The sequence below is a fragment of the Mandrillus leucophaeus genome, unplaced genomic scaffold, assembly GCF_000951045.1.
Source record: "Mandrillus leucophaeus isolate KB7577 unplaced genomic scaffold, Mleu.le_1.0 Scaffold754, whole genome shotgun sequence".
NCBI lineage: Eukaryota > Metazoa > Chordata > Mammalia > Primates > Cercopithecidae > Mandrillus > Mandrillus leucophaeus.
Genome location: NW_012108186.1, coordinates 446,923 through 464,493, shown reverse-complemented (window position 1 = coordinate 464,493; position 17,571 = coordinate 446,923). Strand labels below are relative to the sequence as shown.

The 17,571-nt window shown below is 37.6% G+C and overlaps 1 protein-coding gene across 2 annotated transcripts in view; it reads left to right on the top strand.

The window, feature by feature from the left end:
* Positions 1–17,571, top strand: part of ZNF385B (zinc finger protein 385B) — a 572,754-nt gene that overhangs the window by 247,733 nt on the left and 307,450 nt on the right. Inside the window, exon 1 of one of the 2 annotated variants that reach the window (XM_011966300.1) lies at positions 15,629–15,958. The exons of the other annotated variant lie outside the window; for it this stretch is intronic. Coding sequence (XP_011821690.1) covers positions 15,934–15,958 — 25 coding nt within the window. The 5' untranslated portion in view covers positions 15,629–15,933. Of the gene's footprint in view, positions 1–15,628; positions 15,959–17,571 lie in introns of those variants that run through there. 2 annotated transcript variants of the gene reach the window in all.

Genomic DNA, 17,571 nt, shown 5'->3' with positions numbered 1-17,571 from the left:
AAATATTATATATTATATTGTGTATAATAATATATATTATTAATTAATAATATTGTACATTATATGTATATATATTTAGTGTTAGGTTCAAAACTGATACCTAAGTTAGAGCACAAATAGCCTGAGTAAAAGTTTGAATTGCATCTGTTAGAGTGTAAATATCTATGAATACCATAGTCATTAAAAATTATATTTCTGAAGAGTATCTCGTGATAGGAGAAATTGTCCGTGATATAATGCTAAGTGAAACAGCAGGAACTAAAGCAGAATATACCTAGTGCTATCATGTGTGCATGTGTACACTATCTACTATTTAGAGTCTCCACTTAATGAGGTTCAAGCCTGACATCATTTCATTTTTTTGGTCACTTTCCTCACTTTTGATCTATCAAATTTGTGTTTCGCTGGGTAGCAGCTCTCTTAACACTCTCTCAACTCATAGCTTTTCACTTTTGTATATTCAGAAAGATTCCTTGATTTAGAAGATTCAACTCTATTTATAAAAACAACATTTTATTGCCAATTTAAGATTTGTCTAGATGGACTCTAGAACTTAGAGCGGAGGGCTGGGCACATGAGCTTCTACCCTACCCCTGCCTCAGTCTGCTCTTCAGCCTAGTGGTGGGAAAACAGAAGGATGAAAAGGCGGAGGTTTACCTTACCTTACAGCCTCTGCAAGGTGGCAATGCTGTTCTTAATTGCTGACTACTATTTTGGCTGTCTCTGTGGCTCATACATCCTCCTAACAGACCCTGTGGATGAAGGGATCCCCCAGGTGGTCCCTTAGGCATTGAGAGTCCCTTGTGAGATAGCTGCATCTTCCAGCTTGCTCATAGTTGTTAGCAAAAGCCTTCATTCCTTGACTGTATGTGCCTCTTTCTTCTGCACTATGGTAGTCCTGACAAGATTGTGTCCTCTGTTCTCATGTGCATCAATGCTTGGGGATTGAGGTCAGAATCCATCTGAGAATGAACATTCCTCTTGAAAACCTGGAACTGCTGGGGCCTAGGCAAGTACAGGTGGAGTGGATTGTGGGGGGCTTTCTTTCCTGCTTAGGTAGCACAGGGGAGGCTGGCAAGCTCACTGACAAAGCAGGCACTTAAACAGGAAACAAAATGCCGGTCTTCCTTTTTTGCCCATCACTTGGCTTCAGAGAGTATTAAGTGTTGAATTGTGTTTCTCCACAAAACAAAACAAAAAAAGATATATTGGAATTCTAACCCCCAGTACCTCAGAATATGACCTTATTTAGAGCAAGGGTCTTTACAGAGGAATGAAATCATTAAGGTGGGCTGTAATCCTATGTGACTGATATCCTTACAAAAAAAAAAAAAAAAAAACCAGAAATTTGGACACAGACAGATACGCACAGAGAGGGAAGATGATGTGAGAAGAGATACAGGGAGAAGACAGCCATCTACAAGCCAAGGAGAGAGTCCTGGAATAGATCCTTCCCTCACAGCCCTCAGAAGGAACCAACCCAAGTAACACATTGATTTTTTTTTTACTTCTAGCCTCTAGAACTATAAGATGATAAATTTCTGTTGTGTAAGCCACTTAGTTTGTGGTACTTTGTTACAACAGTCCCAGAAAACAAACACAGGGAAGAAAATCGAAGCCCATTTCACCCCTGTAGAGAAAAATATGTGTTGTAGATATTCTTCCCAAGAACTGTTAATTTAAGAGGTGACTTCCCCTCTTCTGGGTTGGTTTTATCGTGTTGGAGTTGGCATGGATGGGAATTGGGTCCACAGGGTGATGGTTGAGACATGTTTCTAGTGATAAAAGGTGGCTGACCCCTAGCCACTGGAAGTCTTCTGCCAAATTTAGTATTCAGGGTATTTGTAGAACTTTCAGATCTGAGCTTTAGAACAACAGGAAGATTCTTAGAGTGTACCTGAAACCAGTCTGCTGTGTGTGTGTATGTGTGTGTGTGTAATCAATGTACCAAAGTGAGCAAGGGACTTATGATAAGTAGCAGCAAAATCCTTTTCTCAGCACTGTCTCCCTAGCCAAACGTTTTATGAATACTCTGGGCTGTGGAAGAGAGACTCAAAGGGGAAGCAAAAAGAGCTGAGGTAACTTAGTTTGCATATTAAAGATCCCTAATGCTTTCCCCATCCAGTTCCAAGGGGTAAGTGGAAATAACAGAAACCACAGATGGGTCTTGGCTTCCAGAAAAAGTAGTTGTGAGTTTCTGTCTCACAGAACGGTCCACAAAGACAGTAAGACCCTGGTGTTCCTGGCCCCTAGCAAGGGTGGGCAGGTGGAGCTGAGGCAATCTTATGATTTCCTGTGGGCTTAGGGAGTACCGAAGCTGCTGGTAGAACCTGGGAACCACAGGGACATGGTCTTTTCTGTTGGACTGGGACAGTGGCAGGATAGTGTTTTACATGTAACACAGCACAGAAATACCTCACAGTTCCTGCATGAACTAATGACTAAATATCAGACAGAAATAAACATGCCTCAGCAGATGTCCATGTGCAGAAGTGACAGCCAGGCCATAAACACTCCTACCTGAGCCCTGGAACCATGTAAGCCTGTAAGTACCCTCCTCAACCCACCCCAAATCTAGATGCAGCTCTGGGGAAAGTCACTTCATACTGCCTGAAATTAAATATCATCACATGAGATGGGGTTTGTACTAGGCAGCATAATCTATCATTAACAGGTGTATCCTTAAATATTGGCTAAAAGAAATTTTTCAACTAGAAAGGAAATGATAAAAGAATGAATCTTGGAGCTTTGAGAAGGAAAGAAGAAAGAACAATGGAAAGAACAGAAATATGGTACATAATAAACTACCTGTAGTAGGGTTCTCCAGAGAAGCAGAACCTGTAGGAGAAAGGAATTAGCTCACACAATTATGGAGGCCTCTAATTTTCAAGATCTGTAGGATATCTGGAGACTCAGGACAGCCAATGGTGTCATTCTAGCCTGAGTTCAAAAAACATGAGATTCAGAAGATTTGATGGTGTAGTTCTAGCCTGAGGGCTGGCTGACTCAAGACCCAAGAGGAGCTAATGTTTCAATTTGAGTCTGAAGGCAGGGAAAAAAAAACTAATGTCACAGGTGGAAGGCAGTCAGGCAGGAAAAAATACCCAGAATAATGTGTAACCAAATATCTGAACACCCAGTGACCCAGTCAAGTTGACACATAAAATTAATCGTTACATTATCATTTTCTTCATTAGCTTTGTAAATCATATTTGATGACTGAAACAAATTATAATCATCTGATGCTAAAAACTGTGATATTTGAAAGTAGGGATGTTAAATGCTGATACCAGTAAATTGTCTGCCATAAGTCACATACATATATCATTATAATATTAATGGCAACCACTATGAAAACTATACAAAGAGATACAACCAAAATATAAATAAATAAAAATGGAGTCCTAAAAAGTGTTCAAGTAAGCCACAGGACAGAAAGAAGAGAGAAACAGAGGACCAAGAGCCAAAGGAAAAAACAGAAAGCAAATAATAAAATGTCAGACTTAAAGGCTAACATCAATAATTACTTTAAATGTAAATAGCCTCAATAAACCAATCCAAAGAAAAAGTGCATTAAAAAAAAACCCAACTATATGCTGCTTACAAGAAACTCACTTCAAAATCAGTAAGAGGTACGCTGAAAGTAAAAGGATGGAAAATAATATATCATGCAAACAGTAATTTAAAAAATAAAGGCAGGGGTAGCTATATTAATGTCTGATGAAGTAGGGAGTAAAGAAATTTACTAGAGACAGAGCAAGACATTATGTACTGATAAAATGTTCAACTCACCAGGAAGACATAATGATCCTAAATGTTCATACACCAGACAGCAAAGCCTCAAAACACATGAAGCAATAACTGATAGAGCAGAAAAAAGAAATGAATAAATTTACAATTGCAGTTGGGGACCCACTCTCAGCAACTGATAGGGTTATTAAACAAAATAAGCAAGAATTTAGAAGGTCTGAACAATACAATCAGCTAACATGATCTAAATAATTTATATTGAACTCTACTTAATAATAGTAGAACACTTTTTCCTCAAGTGCCTATACAACTATTCACAAAGGTAGACCATATATTGAACCATAACACAAACCTTAATGCATCTGAAGGAACTGTAATCATATACAATATTTTCTCTGACCATAATGAAATCAAGTAGAAATTAGTAGTAGAAAAACAACAGGAAAATTAAACAACGTATCTCTTAGGTAATCTATGAATCAAAGAAGAAGTCTCAAAGCAAAAACTAGATGAAAATGAAAGCACAACATAGTAAAGTATGTGGGATGAAGCTAAAGCAGTGCAGAGCTGGAAATTTATGGCCTTAAATGCTTATATTTGAAATGAAAAGAAGTTCTCAAGTAAGTTCCCAACCAAGAAGCCAGAAAAGAATAGAAAAACCAAACCACAAGCAAGTGGAAGGAAGTAATTAAGACCTACACCAACAATCTGTGAACTTGAAAGTAGGAAAGCGACAGAGGAAAAGTCCATAAAACAAAAAGCATGTTCTTTAATAAAAGCAGTGAAATTTGTAAGCTTTTAGCAAGACTGATGAGGACAAGAAAGGAGATACCGATGAGATACATGATATTATGACAGAACTTGCAACAATTAAAAATATAATAAGCAAATATTAAAAACTTGTATTCATAAATGTGACAAGTGAGAAGGATGAACCAGTCCTTCAGAAACCATAAATAACTAAAATTCAACTAAAATAAACATACACTATCTGGGCTGGGTGTGGTGGCTCATGCCTGTAATCCCAGCACTTTAGGAGGCCAAGGTGGGCAGATCACTTGAGGTCAGGTGTTTAGACCAGCCTGGACAACATGGTGAAACCCTGTCTCTACTAAAAATACAAAAATTAACCTGTTGTGGTGACATGTGCCTGTAATTCCAGCTATTCTGGAGATTGAGACAGGAGAATCGCCTGAACCCCAGAGGCATAGGTTGTGGTGAGCTAAGATTATGCCATTGCATTCCAGCCTGGGAGACAGACCAAGACTCCATCTCAAAAATAAATAAACCTAAATATAAATTTAAAGGTAGAAAATCTGAATAGACCTATAGCCATCAAATAAGCTGAATTTATCATTACAAAGCACTTGAAAAACAAATTTCTGGATTCATATGGTTTCAGTGGAGAATTCTACCAAAGATTTTTTAAATTGACACCAATTTTATACAGTTGCTTTCAGAAAATAGAAGAAGAGGAAACACTTCCCAACGTAGTTTATGAGGCTAGTATTATCCTAATACCTGAATCAGACAACACATCATTTTTAAAAACCCTACAGAATAGTATATCATAAACTTAGAGTAAAAAATTCTCAACAGAATATAAGCAAATTGAATCCAGCATGTATGAAAAGAATTGTATACCATGACTAAGTGGGATTTATTCCAGGTATGTAAAACTGGCTCACCATTTAAAAATTAATAATCTACCACCTGGGCACGGTGGCTTACGCCTGCAATCCTAGCACTTTGAGAGACCGAAGTGGGCAGATCATCTGAGGTCAGCAGTTCGAGACCAGCCTGGCCAACATGGCAAAACCCCATCTCTACTAAAAATATTAAAAAATTAGCTGGGCATAGTAGTGTGTGCCTGTAATCCCAGCTACTTAGGAGGCTGAGGCAGAAGAATCACTTGAACCTGGGAGGTAGAGGTTGCGGTGAACTGAGATCACGCCACTGCACTCCAGCCTGGGCAACAGAGCAGGACTCCATGTCTAAAAAAAAAAAAATTAATCTACTATATCAACAAGTTAAAGAAGAGAACTCACATGATCACATCCATTAATGCAGTAAAAGCATTCGAGAAAACCCAACGCACATTTTCAGCAAGCTAGGAATAAAGGGAAACTACCTTGATTTAACAGAAGTGTCTAAACAAAGTCTACAGGTAACAACATACTTAATGTGAAAGACTGAATGTTTTTCTTCTAAGACCAAGACCAGGGGAAGGATGTCCACTTTCAATTCTCTTATTCATCATGGTGCTGGAAGTTCTAGCCACTATATTAAGGCAAGAAAAACAAATAAAAATAAAAGCCTGTAATCCCAGTACTTTGAGAGACTGAGGAAAGAAGATCACTTGAGCCTAGGAGTTCAAGACCAACCTGGGAAACACAACCTGTCTCTAAAAAAAAAAGACAAAGCCAGGCATGGTGGTGCACACCTGTAGTCCCAGCTACTCAGGAGGCTGTGGTGGGAGGATTTCTTGGGCTCAAGAGGTCAAGGCTGCAGTGAGCTGCAATCATACCACTGTACTCCCAACTGGGTGATAGAGTGAGGCCCTGTCTCAAAAAAAAAAAAAAACAAAAAAAACAAAAACAAAAAAACCATATATTATATTTATATACTAAAAATGAACATATGGAAATCAAAATTTTAAAATGCAATACCATTTATATTCACTTCCCAATACAATGAAATACTTAGATATACACTTTAAAAAAACGTGTAGGATCTATATGCTGAAAATTACAAAATGCTGAGAAAAGAAATTGAAGACCTACATAAATGGAGAGACATACCATGTGTTTAGTAAATCAGGATTAGAAAACTCAACAAGATTAAGATGCCAGTCCTCCTTAAACTGATCTATAATTTTCATGCAATTTCTATCAAAATCTCAGCAATTTCTTTTTGTAGACATAAACAAGATTATGCTAACATTTATATGAAAAAGCACAGACCTTTTAGCTAGTATAGCTGCTAGCTAAAACTTGACAAAGAAGAAAAAAGGAGGGATCTCTCTACCCAATATTGAGGCTTACTATATATTAAAGTAATCAAGACAGTAGTTTTATTGGAGAGAGAGAGAGAGAGAGAGAGAGAGAGAGAGAGAGAGATGAAAAAGACTAGAGAACCCAGGCATAGATCCACACACACATACTCAACTGATTTTTTGATAAAGGTACGAAAGCAAGTCAATGGAGGAAGAATACCTTTTCAAGTCCTGGAGTAACTGAACAGCTGTAGGCCACAAAACAAACAAACTTAGGCCTAAATCTGACATCATATAAAAAGATTAACTCAAAATGAATTATAGATATAAATGTAAAAACATAAAAATTTAAAACTTCTGGTGGCTGCCCCAGAATTCCTGGACTTGTGGCTGCATCACTCTAGTCTCTGCTTCTGTTTTCACGACATCTTCTGCTCTGTATGTCTATGTCTTTTCTTCAGATCTCCTTTCTCCTTATCTCATAACGATGCTTGTTATTGGGTTTAGAGCTCACCTGCATAATCCTGGATTGTTTCCTCATCTCAAGATTCCTAACAATCACATCTGCAATGAGACTTTTTGCAAAAAAAGATAGCACTCACAGGTTCTAAGGATTTGACACGGATATCTTTTGGGGGTGACTTGTTAAACTGTGGTACGTCTGTGCTAAGGAATACTACTCAACAATAAAAAGGAGTGAACCCTTGATACACGCAACAACTTGGATGGATCTTCAGGGAATTATACTGAGTGGAAAAAGCCAGTCCCCAAAGGTTACATACTGTATGGATTCCATTTATACAACATTTTTGAAACAGCAAAATTGTAGAAGTAGAGGACAAATTAGTGGTTGGTAAGGGACAGGGGTGAGTTTCAAGAAGGAAGTAGATATGGGTACAAAACTGCAACATGAGAGACCCCTGGTGGGGGATACATGAATCTACACAGGTCACACACACACACACACACACACACACACACACACACAAATACAAGTAATACCGGGGAAATCTGAATAAGATTTGTACATCAGATCAATGTCAATATCCTGATTACACTATTATTCTATAACTTTAAAAATTTTTTACTGTGGGTAGAAGCTGGGCAAAGTGTTCAAGAAAACTCCATTATTTCTTACAATTGCATGTGGATCTCTGATTATCATGATAAAAATTTAAGTTAAAAATTTTAATAAAGATGACCACCTAAACCCCCCAGTTTTCTATTGGCATAATTAGAGATAATAGGAAACAGAACCTTGGGGATTTTTCTTATTTTAAATATTACGGAGTTCCTATTTTACAGAGATTAATAAAACAATATCTTAAGTATCAAGAGAAAATAAATATTTAAATAATTGAATTGCAATATGGTATGCTAAGAACAATGGCAGATCTACAAATAACGTAGATGTGGCACACAAAAAGGAATGATTAACTTTTTGGAGGTGAGGGAAAACTTCCCAGAGGAAGTGATCTTTGAGATGAGTATTCAAAGATGAGTTTCAAATTATTCAAGAAAAAACATTCCAGGTATAGGCAACGGGAACACAGATGCATGTAGGAACAAACTATAAATAGTTTCTTATTATTGGAGTGAAGTGTGATTTGGGGGGAAAGAGGAAGATCCCTTTGCAAAGGTAGAAAGGAATCAGAACAGGAAAAACAGTCTTCCAGTCCTGTGGGAACAGAGGTACAGGGAAAACAGCTGCAAAGACATAGATAAGAAAGTCACAGGTAGTTGCTGGAATTCAGAGCTAAGTTGTCCTGAGTTCTCGCTGTCACTCTGGTTTATGTTAACTAGGAGCCTCCGCATCAGTTCCAGACATTTCTCTTAGGTATTGCCTCCCCAGGATACCACACAATTGCAGAGCTTATTTTTTCCATGACCCATCCACAGCTTCCCAAGTCCAGATAAAACTGACCATATTAGTTCTCTATGAAGGGTGGCTAGTGACTGACATCCTGCCCTCTGCTATCCATTCTCATTTAAGATTAAAATTTTAAGACATTTAAAAAAAAAGTTAGTCAAGCAAAGAGAATAGAGAAAAGTGATCCAAAGGGAATGAAGAGAATGCTCAAAATCTCAACCTGAGGAAAAACTTGGTGTGTCTAAAAACCTGAGATATGGCTGAAACTGAGTAAGGCAATTACTGATAGGAGAAAACACAAGAGAATTTTGGAAAGGTAGGCAGAAGCTTTCAGAAAAAATTTTAAAGCAGTGTGTTATTTTAATTGTGATTCTGTGGGTCAGAAATGTGGGCTGGGCTCCGCTAGGTGGTTCTTGTGCTGAACTCATGGGTGGACCCCTGTGGAGCTGCAGGCTGCTACAGAATAACTGGGTTAGATGGTTTTAGAGGGCTTTGTACATGTATCTAGCAGTTGCTGCTGGCTGTAGGCTGGATAATTCTCACCAGTAGACTCCTCCTCAAGGAGATTAGGCCAGGCTTTGTTACTCAGTAGTCACAGAGCAGTGTTGCAAGACAGCAAGAACAGCAGCTCCAACTTACTGCATTCTTTTGGTCAGAGCTAGTCACAAGGTGCTATGGTTTGAATGTTTGTGTTTGAATGTTTGTGTTTCTCTAAAATTCATACATTAGAACTTAAACCCCAACGTGACAGTCTGAAGAGGTGGTGCCTTTGAGAGGTGATTAGGCCATGAGGGTGCCACCATTATGAATGGGACTAGTGCTCTTATGAAAGAGGCTTCAAGAGCTGCCTGCTCCTTCTGCTTTTCCACCAAGTGAGGACACAGCGTTGGTTTCCTCTGGAGGATGCAGCAACAAGGCGTCATCTTAGAAGGAGAGAGCAAGCACTTATCAGACACCAAATCGGCTGATACCTTGATCTTGGACTTCTCAGCCTTCAGAACTGTGATAAATAAATTTCTATTATTTAAAAAATCACGTCAGTCTGTGGTATTCTCTTACAGGAGCAGCAATGGCCTAAGACACAATGCCAGCTCAAATTCAAGGGGTGGAAAAATACGCTCTGCCTCTTGATTCAAGAAGTGGCATCTTTTATTTGGCCTTAGAAATTTTAAACTGAGCTTGAGTAGATTTTAAAGTCAGGATGCTTGGGATGGGAGAGAAGATAAGGGTGATAAAACCTGGGTATTTTGCAGCAGGAAGTGGAGTAGTAGTTTGGACGTGGGAATAGACAGTGGGATTGGAAAATGGGTTGTCAGTTGCAGTGTTATATATAATTTTATTTTATTTCATTGGCTGCTATAGTCTGTGCTGTTCTTTGACACCCCCAGGATCCTCAGTTATTGTTTCTCCCCTCCCGCTTAAAGATTTGTTAATGTCATTACTATTCTACATTCAAGAAACGGTTATTGGTATTAAATGGTTTCTGGGGTCAGGACACTAATAATAGATATTATAACTCTTAAAATATGTGTGGGGGGTTTTAAATATATAGGCCAGATTTATCACATTGTATCTCATGCATATTTAAAATGTTAAATTTATCCTCAAATGTGTTTTCCCAGACATGTTTGAAGAACTTTAAAAATTAAACTTGAAAACACGATACCAAGAATTACCACAAGATGGTGCCATGAGTATACTGAAAGTATGATAGTTTCTTCATTCCTTTGCCCACATCAACATTCTGATGCAACTTATTAGTGAGTAAGGAAAGCAAAGAAATACCACACCAAGGAGTGAGGATGTGTGGACATGCATGTGGGGGCAAGAGCATGCTCATTTGATAGACTTTCTGAGCACCTTGTATGCATTAGGCAGAATGTATAGGGGAGACATGGCAGGGGTTGGGGAGGTTGGGTGTTTGGAAGGGGGAAGAGCAAGAGAGATCTTTCTTTAGTTTTCAGGAATAAAAATTACTACTTAAATATATTAATATTGCTCTATGTCTGGAAAAGTCTCCATTTTAAGAGATATTAGGAATGAACATAAATGTTAAATGATGCAACCTTAGGTTTGTATGACAGATTTAGAGATAAGGCTAGAATTCATCAGTACGATAATGATTTTACCTTTTCAGTAGAAACACATAGTTTTAAACGCTTGCTTTTACTTAATTTTTGATGAATCAATTTGCCATTTATCATTCAACCAAGAAATCTGACTCTGCAAAATATAATTACCATGGTGAACGTAACAAATCATTGAGTTTCTGTCAGTAAGTGCACTAGATAAGTAAATCATTTCAGTGTGAGGTAGGTGGGTTAAATTATTTACAATATACTTATTTCTTTAAACCTCTTAATTAGTAAGTTCAGAAAATTCCTTTCATAGAATAATTATTATACAATCCATGTATCGGATAGAGCCCATGAGACTTATGGTTTTTAATGAAGGGACAGACTTAGAGGGGGAAAAGGCCTTGGTCAAAATATGTCAAATTGCACCTTTGAAAACAGGGCATCTGCTTTTCTTTGTGTATGTCCCAGGTCCTTATAAGAATACTCAGGAATTGTCTCTTACTTGTAGTACTTCAGACCCAGTGATGATACATATAGTAGAAGGAATACTGATACACTTTTCTGATTCGTTGTCTTACTCAGAATTGATCACTGTTTAGTTTCCAAGTATTTTACAAAATCCTGACTCTATTTTTCAAAGCAAGGATAAGAGTTGGTACCCTTTATCTGTTCTCCCCAGATAAATTTAATTGAGATTGATATTGTAGGGCTTATTGAGATTGAAGTTCCTTGGGAATGAGAGTAGAGAAATTTGGAAATAGGATCAAGTCTCAAGTTACAATTCTAACCACTTCCTGACGCACAAATGCTTTGAATTTGAGATGGAGCTCTAGCCATCTTCAATGGTGTCAGAAATCTAAAACTACACCTGACGTAGACTTGAAAAAGTCATTATAGAACATCTCCATATTCTGTACTTGTGGTTAAAAACTGTCAGACAAGGGTGTGGATTATACAAGGGTGTGAATTAAGTACAGAACTCTAAGGGATTGATACATAAAAGAGTTTGAATGGAACTTTGATAAAATGGTTAAAAGGGGTGGTTGGCCCTTTTTTGGTGATGGACAGATTGTCTTTTTCTTAAAGAATGCTTTTGAATATAAACTTTTACATATTATATCTATTAAAAGATAAGAATTGCTTAACATCAAGTCTTGGTTTTTAGATTTTGAAAACCAAATACAGCTTTCAGTGTGGAAACTGAGTCTTAGACAATCACAGCAAGTGTTTACATGTCTGAGTGATTTAAATCATCAAAGGAGTATTTAAAACCTTGGTGTCTGCCTGAAATAGAAGTGTTACCCATTTTAAACTAATCTAGGGAGAAGGGTTTTCAGCAGTGAGCCAAGCCCAGTGGTAATTAGTGAGTTCAATTTCCACTGGGGGATGAATGTATTTTCACCTAGACTGACCAACTTTCTTCACACAGACATTTGACTTTCACATCTTAACAGTGTCACAGCCAAGGAGGCTGTTGGACAGTGTTCTGGGTTAGACATCCCTGTGGAATGTTACAGCTGACCGTGAGGTTGGTGTATGTCCTTGGCACTAAACAGTTTCTCTCGAGCTGTGAAACACATTTGCTCTTCTGATTACATGGAGTTTGGAGATGGTGGAAGGGCTGGATAATTGTACTTTTTAATGGGCCGAGTGTGCTGGCACTCACAAATAATGTTAACCCACTTCATTTAAAGAGCTTGTGCTCTGGTGAACCTGCAATCCAGAGACTCTTGTCCTGTAGACACTGGGTATTTATCTATTATTTTATGAACTTGACGTAAAATGTATAGGGAGCTTTTTTTAAAATCATAGCCCCGAAGTGTTACTCATCTTATAGGATAGTAAGTTACTTTTAGAAGCTGCTATAACTCCATCAAACCATCGGGGCACCATTTTGATGGCTAAAAAAGGAGAATTCACCGAATTATGTTGTATTGTCAAAAAAATAAATGCAGTTTCCTTCTTCACATAGAAAATGACTTTGTGATTGTATTCTAGATACTAAGAGCCACACATTACAGTTTAGTTTGTTCAGTGAGTAGAAAGACCACCCTTCACATAAATGCCTCCTGGACACTTCCCCAGTGCAGATCTAGGCCCAAAAGGCACCCAGGAAATGCTCTTTGAAGACTGAATGTTCTATAGACCCAAAGTCTTATCTTAAGTGTAGTGTCAATGCTCTGCTATATTAAGGTTCTTTAATGTGCTTAAAGAAAAGTGTTTATTTGGGAAATGTACTCATAAGAAAGACTCCAAGCAAATGAAATATATTGTTGTTTTTTGAGAACATTTGTTTTTAAAATGGATTTTAAAATTAAACAGTTGACTCTTGATGGTAGAAAATATTGCTACTTTTTTCTAAAACTGATTTTAAAGAACTTCTAATGCAAGTAGTTTATAGCATATACAAATAAAACAGAAATCTTTACTTCATAAGGCAAAGCTTATTTTTTTGTTTGTTTCTGACAGTGCCACATGCACTGTATAACATTATGGATATTTTGCTTTTGGGTACAATGAGAAGAGGGTGAGATAACCAAATGTTTTGCCTCACTCTGAAGATACATTCATCCTTTTAAAATTTCCTTTTGAAAATTGAGGTAGGTTGCTAAAAAATATTTATGTCAAGTGCCTTTCACACTAGTGAGTATAGAGTTTAGGTGATCAATGAGTACTATTATTACTACTTTTTTTTTGATTCAGTAATTCTGAGTGGCTTCTTCTTGCCTTTGTTTTCCATGTCCTAGTTTTGTCATCGTGCATTATTGCCACATTTCTGCTCTGCTTTGTGTCTCAGTCTTACTAGCATCTTCCCTCATATTTTTGCTCATCCGTTAAAGTAACACTACCCTCCAAATTTCTTGCCTAAGCAAGAGAACACCTGCTTAGGTACCATTTCCCAATCCATAACTTCCCAGCAGTTTAAGTAAACATTTATACGGTCCACAGTCTCTTACCTGCAATTCCTGAAATCCAAGAAGCAATGAAAACTGGAAGATTTTGTAATTCATGTTGATGGGAAAACGTGACATGAACTAATGTGAACTTAAATTATAGCATTTATTTATCCCAACGAGTATGAATATGCACACGTTTTGCTATAGAATGTTAATGTATCTGATTATAGAGTTGTTGCCCCGGACCTCAATGTGGCATTATATAACATCTGCCACTGGAGGCATTATATAATTCCTGGCATATGTAGAGTATTACCTTTCTAAAATCTGAAAACATTTGAATTCTGAAATGCATCAAGCACTAAGGGTTTTAGATAAAGGATTGGCCTATAATCAAATATCCCGGTTTAATTTTAAACTTTTATCTTATTACTAGGGAGCTTCATGTGTGGTAATAATAAAAAGATTTTTAGGCATACAATCTCTCATAAACTATTCCTATGACTGTTTTCTAAGGAAAGTTTATGTGTGTGGTGGGTGAGCCAGAGAGGACAGAAGAGAAAGGACACTGAACAATGGCAAAGTCAGTGATGCCCAATGCTATTTCTCATAATACATTCAATTGTTGCCCTAGGGGCTTCAGGAGACACAAAACAAATGCAATTCAGGTGGCAAAAGTGACTGTGAGGGGCAAGTGTGTTCAATGGTGTATATATAGATATACGTACACACTTATGTGCACATCCACTCATGTGTCTAATCTGTCTCCAAGCAAGGGCATCTAACCAGCAGCCCGTAAGGAGTCAACTTTCCATATGGGGACATAGTGAGAATACCCGTGAAAGTGATATGTTTAATGTTGCTCCAGAATGCTTTGTTACGTAAATGTGTGCTGCTTAGGTTTACACGGATGTTTCATATTGTAGACACTTCTAAATGTGTCATCTCAGAGCTGGTAGGATTACTAGAACTGAACCCAGTCATTTATAGGAGGTCCTCAAATCAGGAATTGCCTTTACTGAATTCTAATTTGTTTGGCCTTCAGAGTCTCAATGAGAACCTAAAACCCTTTTTAAAAAATTGAATAGAACCTTAAATGTGTTGTCAATGTTGCCTCCTAGGAATTTCTTCCAGTTTATTTTTGTGATTTCTAATACACGTTTTATTTCTTTTTTGCTTTGCAGTTTGCATGCGCATGTCAAAGCTGTATATTTTGTAATCTCAAATCACTGCTACTGCTTTCTGAGGTATATGTATTTCTGGGGTATATCTAATACTGCTTTCTGACCTTGTGTCTTCTAAAGATGATGTCCAGTAGCTCTTGCATCTTATATTTTAGTAACAAAAGAGGAAGGATGATAAAAAGCGAAGGTATAAATTTGGGGGTAGTTGGGATAAAAATACATGGGTTTAATGAACTATAGATTTTTCAAAATAATGAGCAAAGATTATAGTGTTAAAAATATCTGTCTTGCATGTTTATTGTTACACAGAATAGATTTAAATCTTTATTGTTTATGAAATTGTCTTAGAGAAAATTGATGGTATTTTGTCCTGGTGCTAGCATAGCATTGCACATTTTTAACTATCACCATTATTTTAATTTAGAGATGGGCACTTAGGAGTTAAAGGATGTTTGATTTGCCCTTTAATGGATATCTGTGTCAAATATATGGAATTATTTTTGTTATAATTGTAATAGTCTCCCGTGATTTCATTTGTCTAGAGCAAAGTCCCCGGAACCTACAGCTATTTTGATTTATGCAGCCTTTATAAGTCCTTATAATATAGACTACTGATTTCTTCCCTGTATCCTGCTCATTGTTGAAAAGCCAGAGCTATTTTTAACATTTACACAATTTCAGTAGATGATTCTTCATTCCATGAGGTTTGGTGCTAAATCTGTGGAGACTTTCATAATCATATCCTTTTTGTGGTTTGCTTGAATTTGATCACAGTGGCTGATTTCATGCATTGATAATGAAGGTTTAGGTTGCCTGTTTCTCAGCATAAATCCACCTCAGACTTGTACGTTGACAGTGCTTCTGGTTTCAGCATGCATGGAGATATAGAATTGAAATTGCTCTGCTTTCTTTACAAATGACTCAGAGTGTGCTTGTCCTTCCCTAAAATGTTGCCAGCGTGTAAAGGATTTTCAATGAGCAGTGCAAAAAGCCAGCAACTGGGAAGGCTTGGAGCGGCACTGATATAACGTGGTGCTGTCACACAGATAATCAGGGCTGGAGCCAAGTCTCGGTAGCGCTGTGCATTACGCTGGTCACATACTGGAAGTTTTGTTTATCTAACTTGGTTGCTCTCGAAGCTGGTGAGAGCCCTGCCAGGATGTGGAGTGGACTTCCTAGCAGAGGTGAGCATTTTTATTCTAAAACTTGGATGCTGGGGTCTGGGATGTCAGTAACAGATTCTTTCGTACGTTGTGCTGAATCCTGTGGAGTCATCAATTGTGTTTACCACATCGTACTGACACACCTGAAGGAGGAAAACCGAAGAGCAAAATATATGATTCTTTAATTTTGTTGCGAAGTAACTCCTTGAATGGGTGTGATAAGCAGCCCTTTCTTTCTGTGCTAGCTGTTTGCCGAGGACATCTTACCAGTAGGTGACTTCCTTTGCATTTTAAACATTCTGAACAAGTCAGTGATATTATGCAATTGCTACCATTACTGAAAGAAGGTAATTAGAAGTGTTATTATGTGTTTCAGATGTATTTAAAAGGCTATAAACTAAGTGTACTTTGTAGAATCTTTGACATGAAAAACAGATAGGAGGAGACAAGTCATGCTTCGAGATAAGAAAGTAAGTGATGTGGATTACATACTGGAGTTGACACCTTGTTAAGCTCGACATTATTAATAATTAAAAGTTATGACCAGTCATGCACTGGAAAACCAACAGTAATTAATTTCTAGTGACAGTGTGCCGAATGAGAACGGGAGGAAATTAGCAGTATTTCTTCATGAAGTGTGTTTTCATTAGCTGAGATGTTTTAAAGGCAGCAGATTTTATCATTTAAATATACATAAAGTACCTGCACTTACCTGGAGAGGTTAAATTACTAGGTCATCATGCTTGGAAAGGTTTGATGTAGGCTTGTAAGTATATGGTATTTGAAAGCCAACTAGATAAGGGCAGGCACAAAGTTAGCCTCCAAGTAGATGAAGTGCTATTGCTTTGGCTTGGCTAAACTCTAATTCCTATGTTTCTAAGCATGAATGGAGTGTGAGGGTTATAATGTATTACATAGCGTTATGCTTATTAAGTGTCTGTTTAGTACATTAGGTTGGCAGGGGAATCTATTTTTCTTTGATTGGAAGCAGCTAGCATGGCACATGGGGTGTGTGTGTGTATATGTGTATGTTTTTCCTGCTATATTTATTTGAGGCAGCTGTTTCACAGCTTTCAGCTTTGAAGTTATAGCTAAGTGTGTATTTGTTTGATAGAAGACTCGAGAACCTCTTTTACTGCCAGTACACGTAAAGCTTGGCTAAGCAGACGCATCAGGAGCAAACCATTTGTGTTCGCCAATCTGTCTCGGCAAGTCCCAGGGCCACTATCTTGCTAGAAGCCACGGTGTGCTTTGGAAAGCATGAAATTAGTTTTATACTGAGCACATGGTTTCTCATTTAGCAGCTCTTTTTATGGTAATGGTCAATTTATGGTTCACTGCCAGGATTTTGGTGTACTGTCAAAACTGATAGCTTCTGCTAAGGCGTCTCTATGAAGATTAAAAAAAAAGAAAAGTGGAGAGATGGGAAGAACCTAATTAGACCCTCAAGAATAGACTCTTACCTTCAGCCTCATCTACTCTCTAGATGCATTGTCATTTCTCTCAAGTTCCTTTATATTGTTTAATCCAGGACCTATTAAAGTTGCTAATATCTGCCACTTTGTCCTTTGCTAACATGTGACATTGAAATAGTTGTATTCTGAAATGCAAAGTATTTATTTTTTGCAATACAT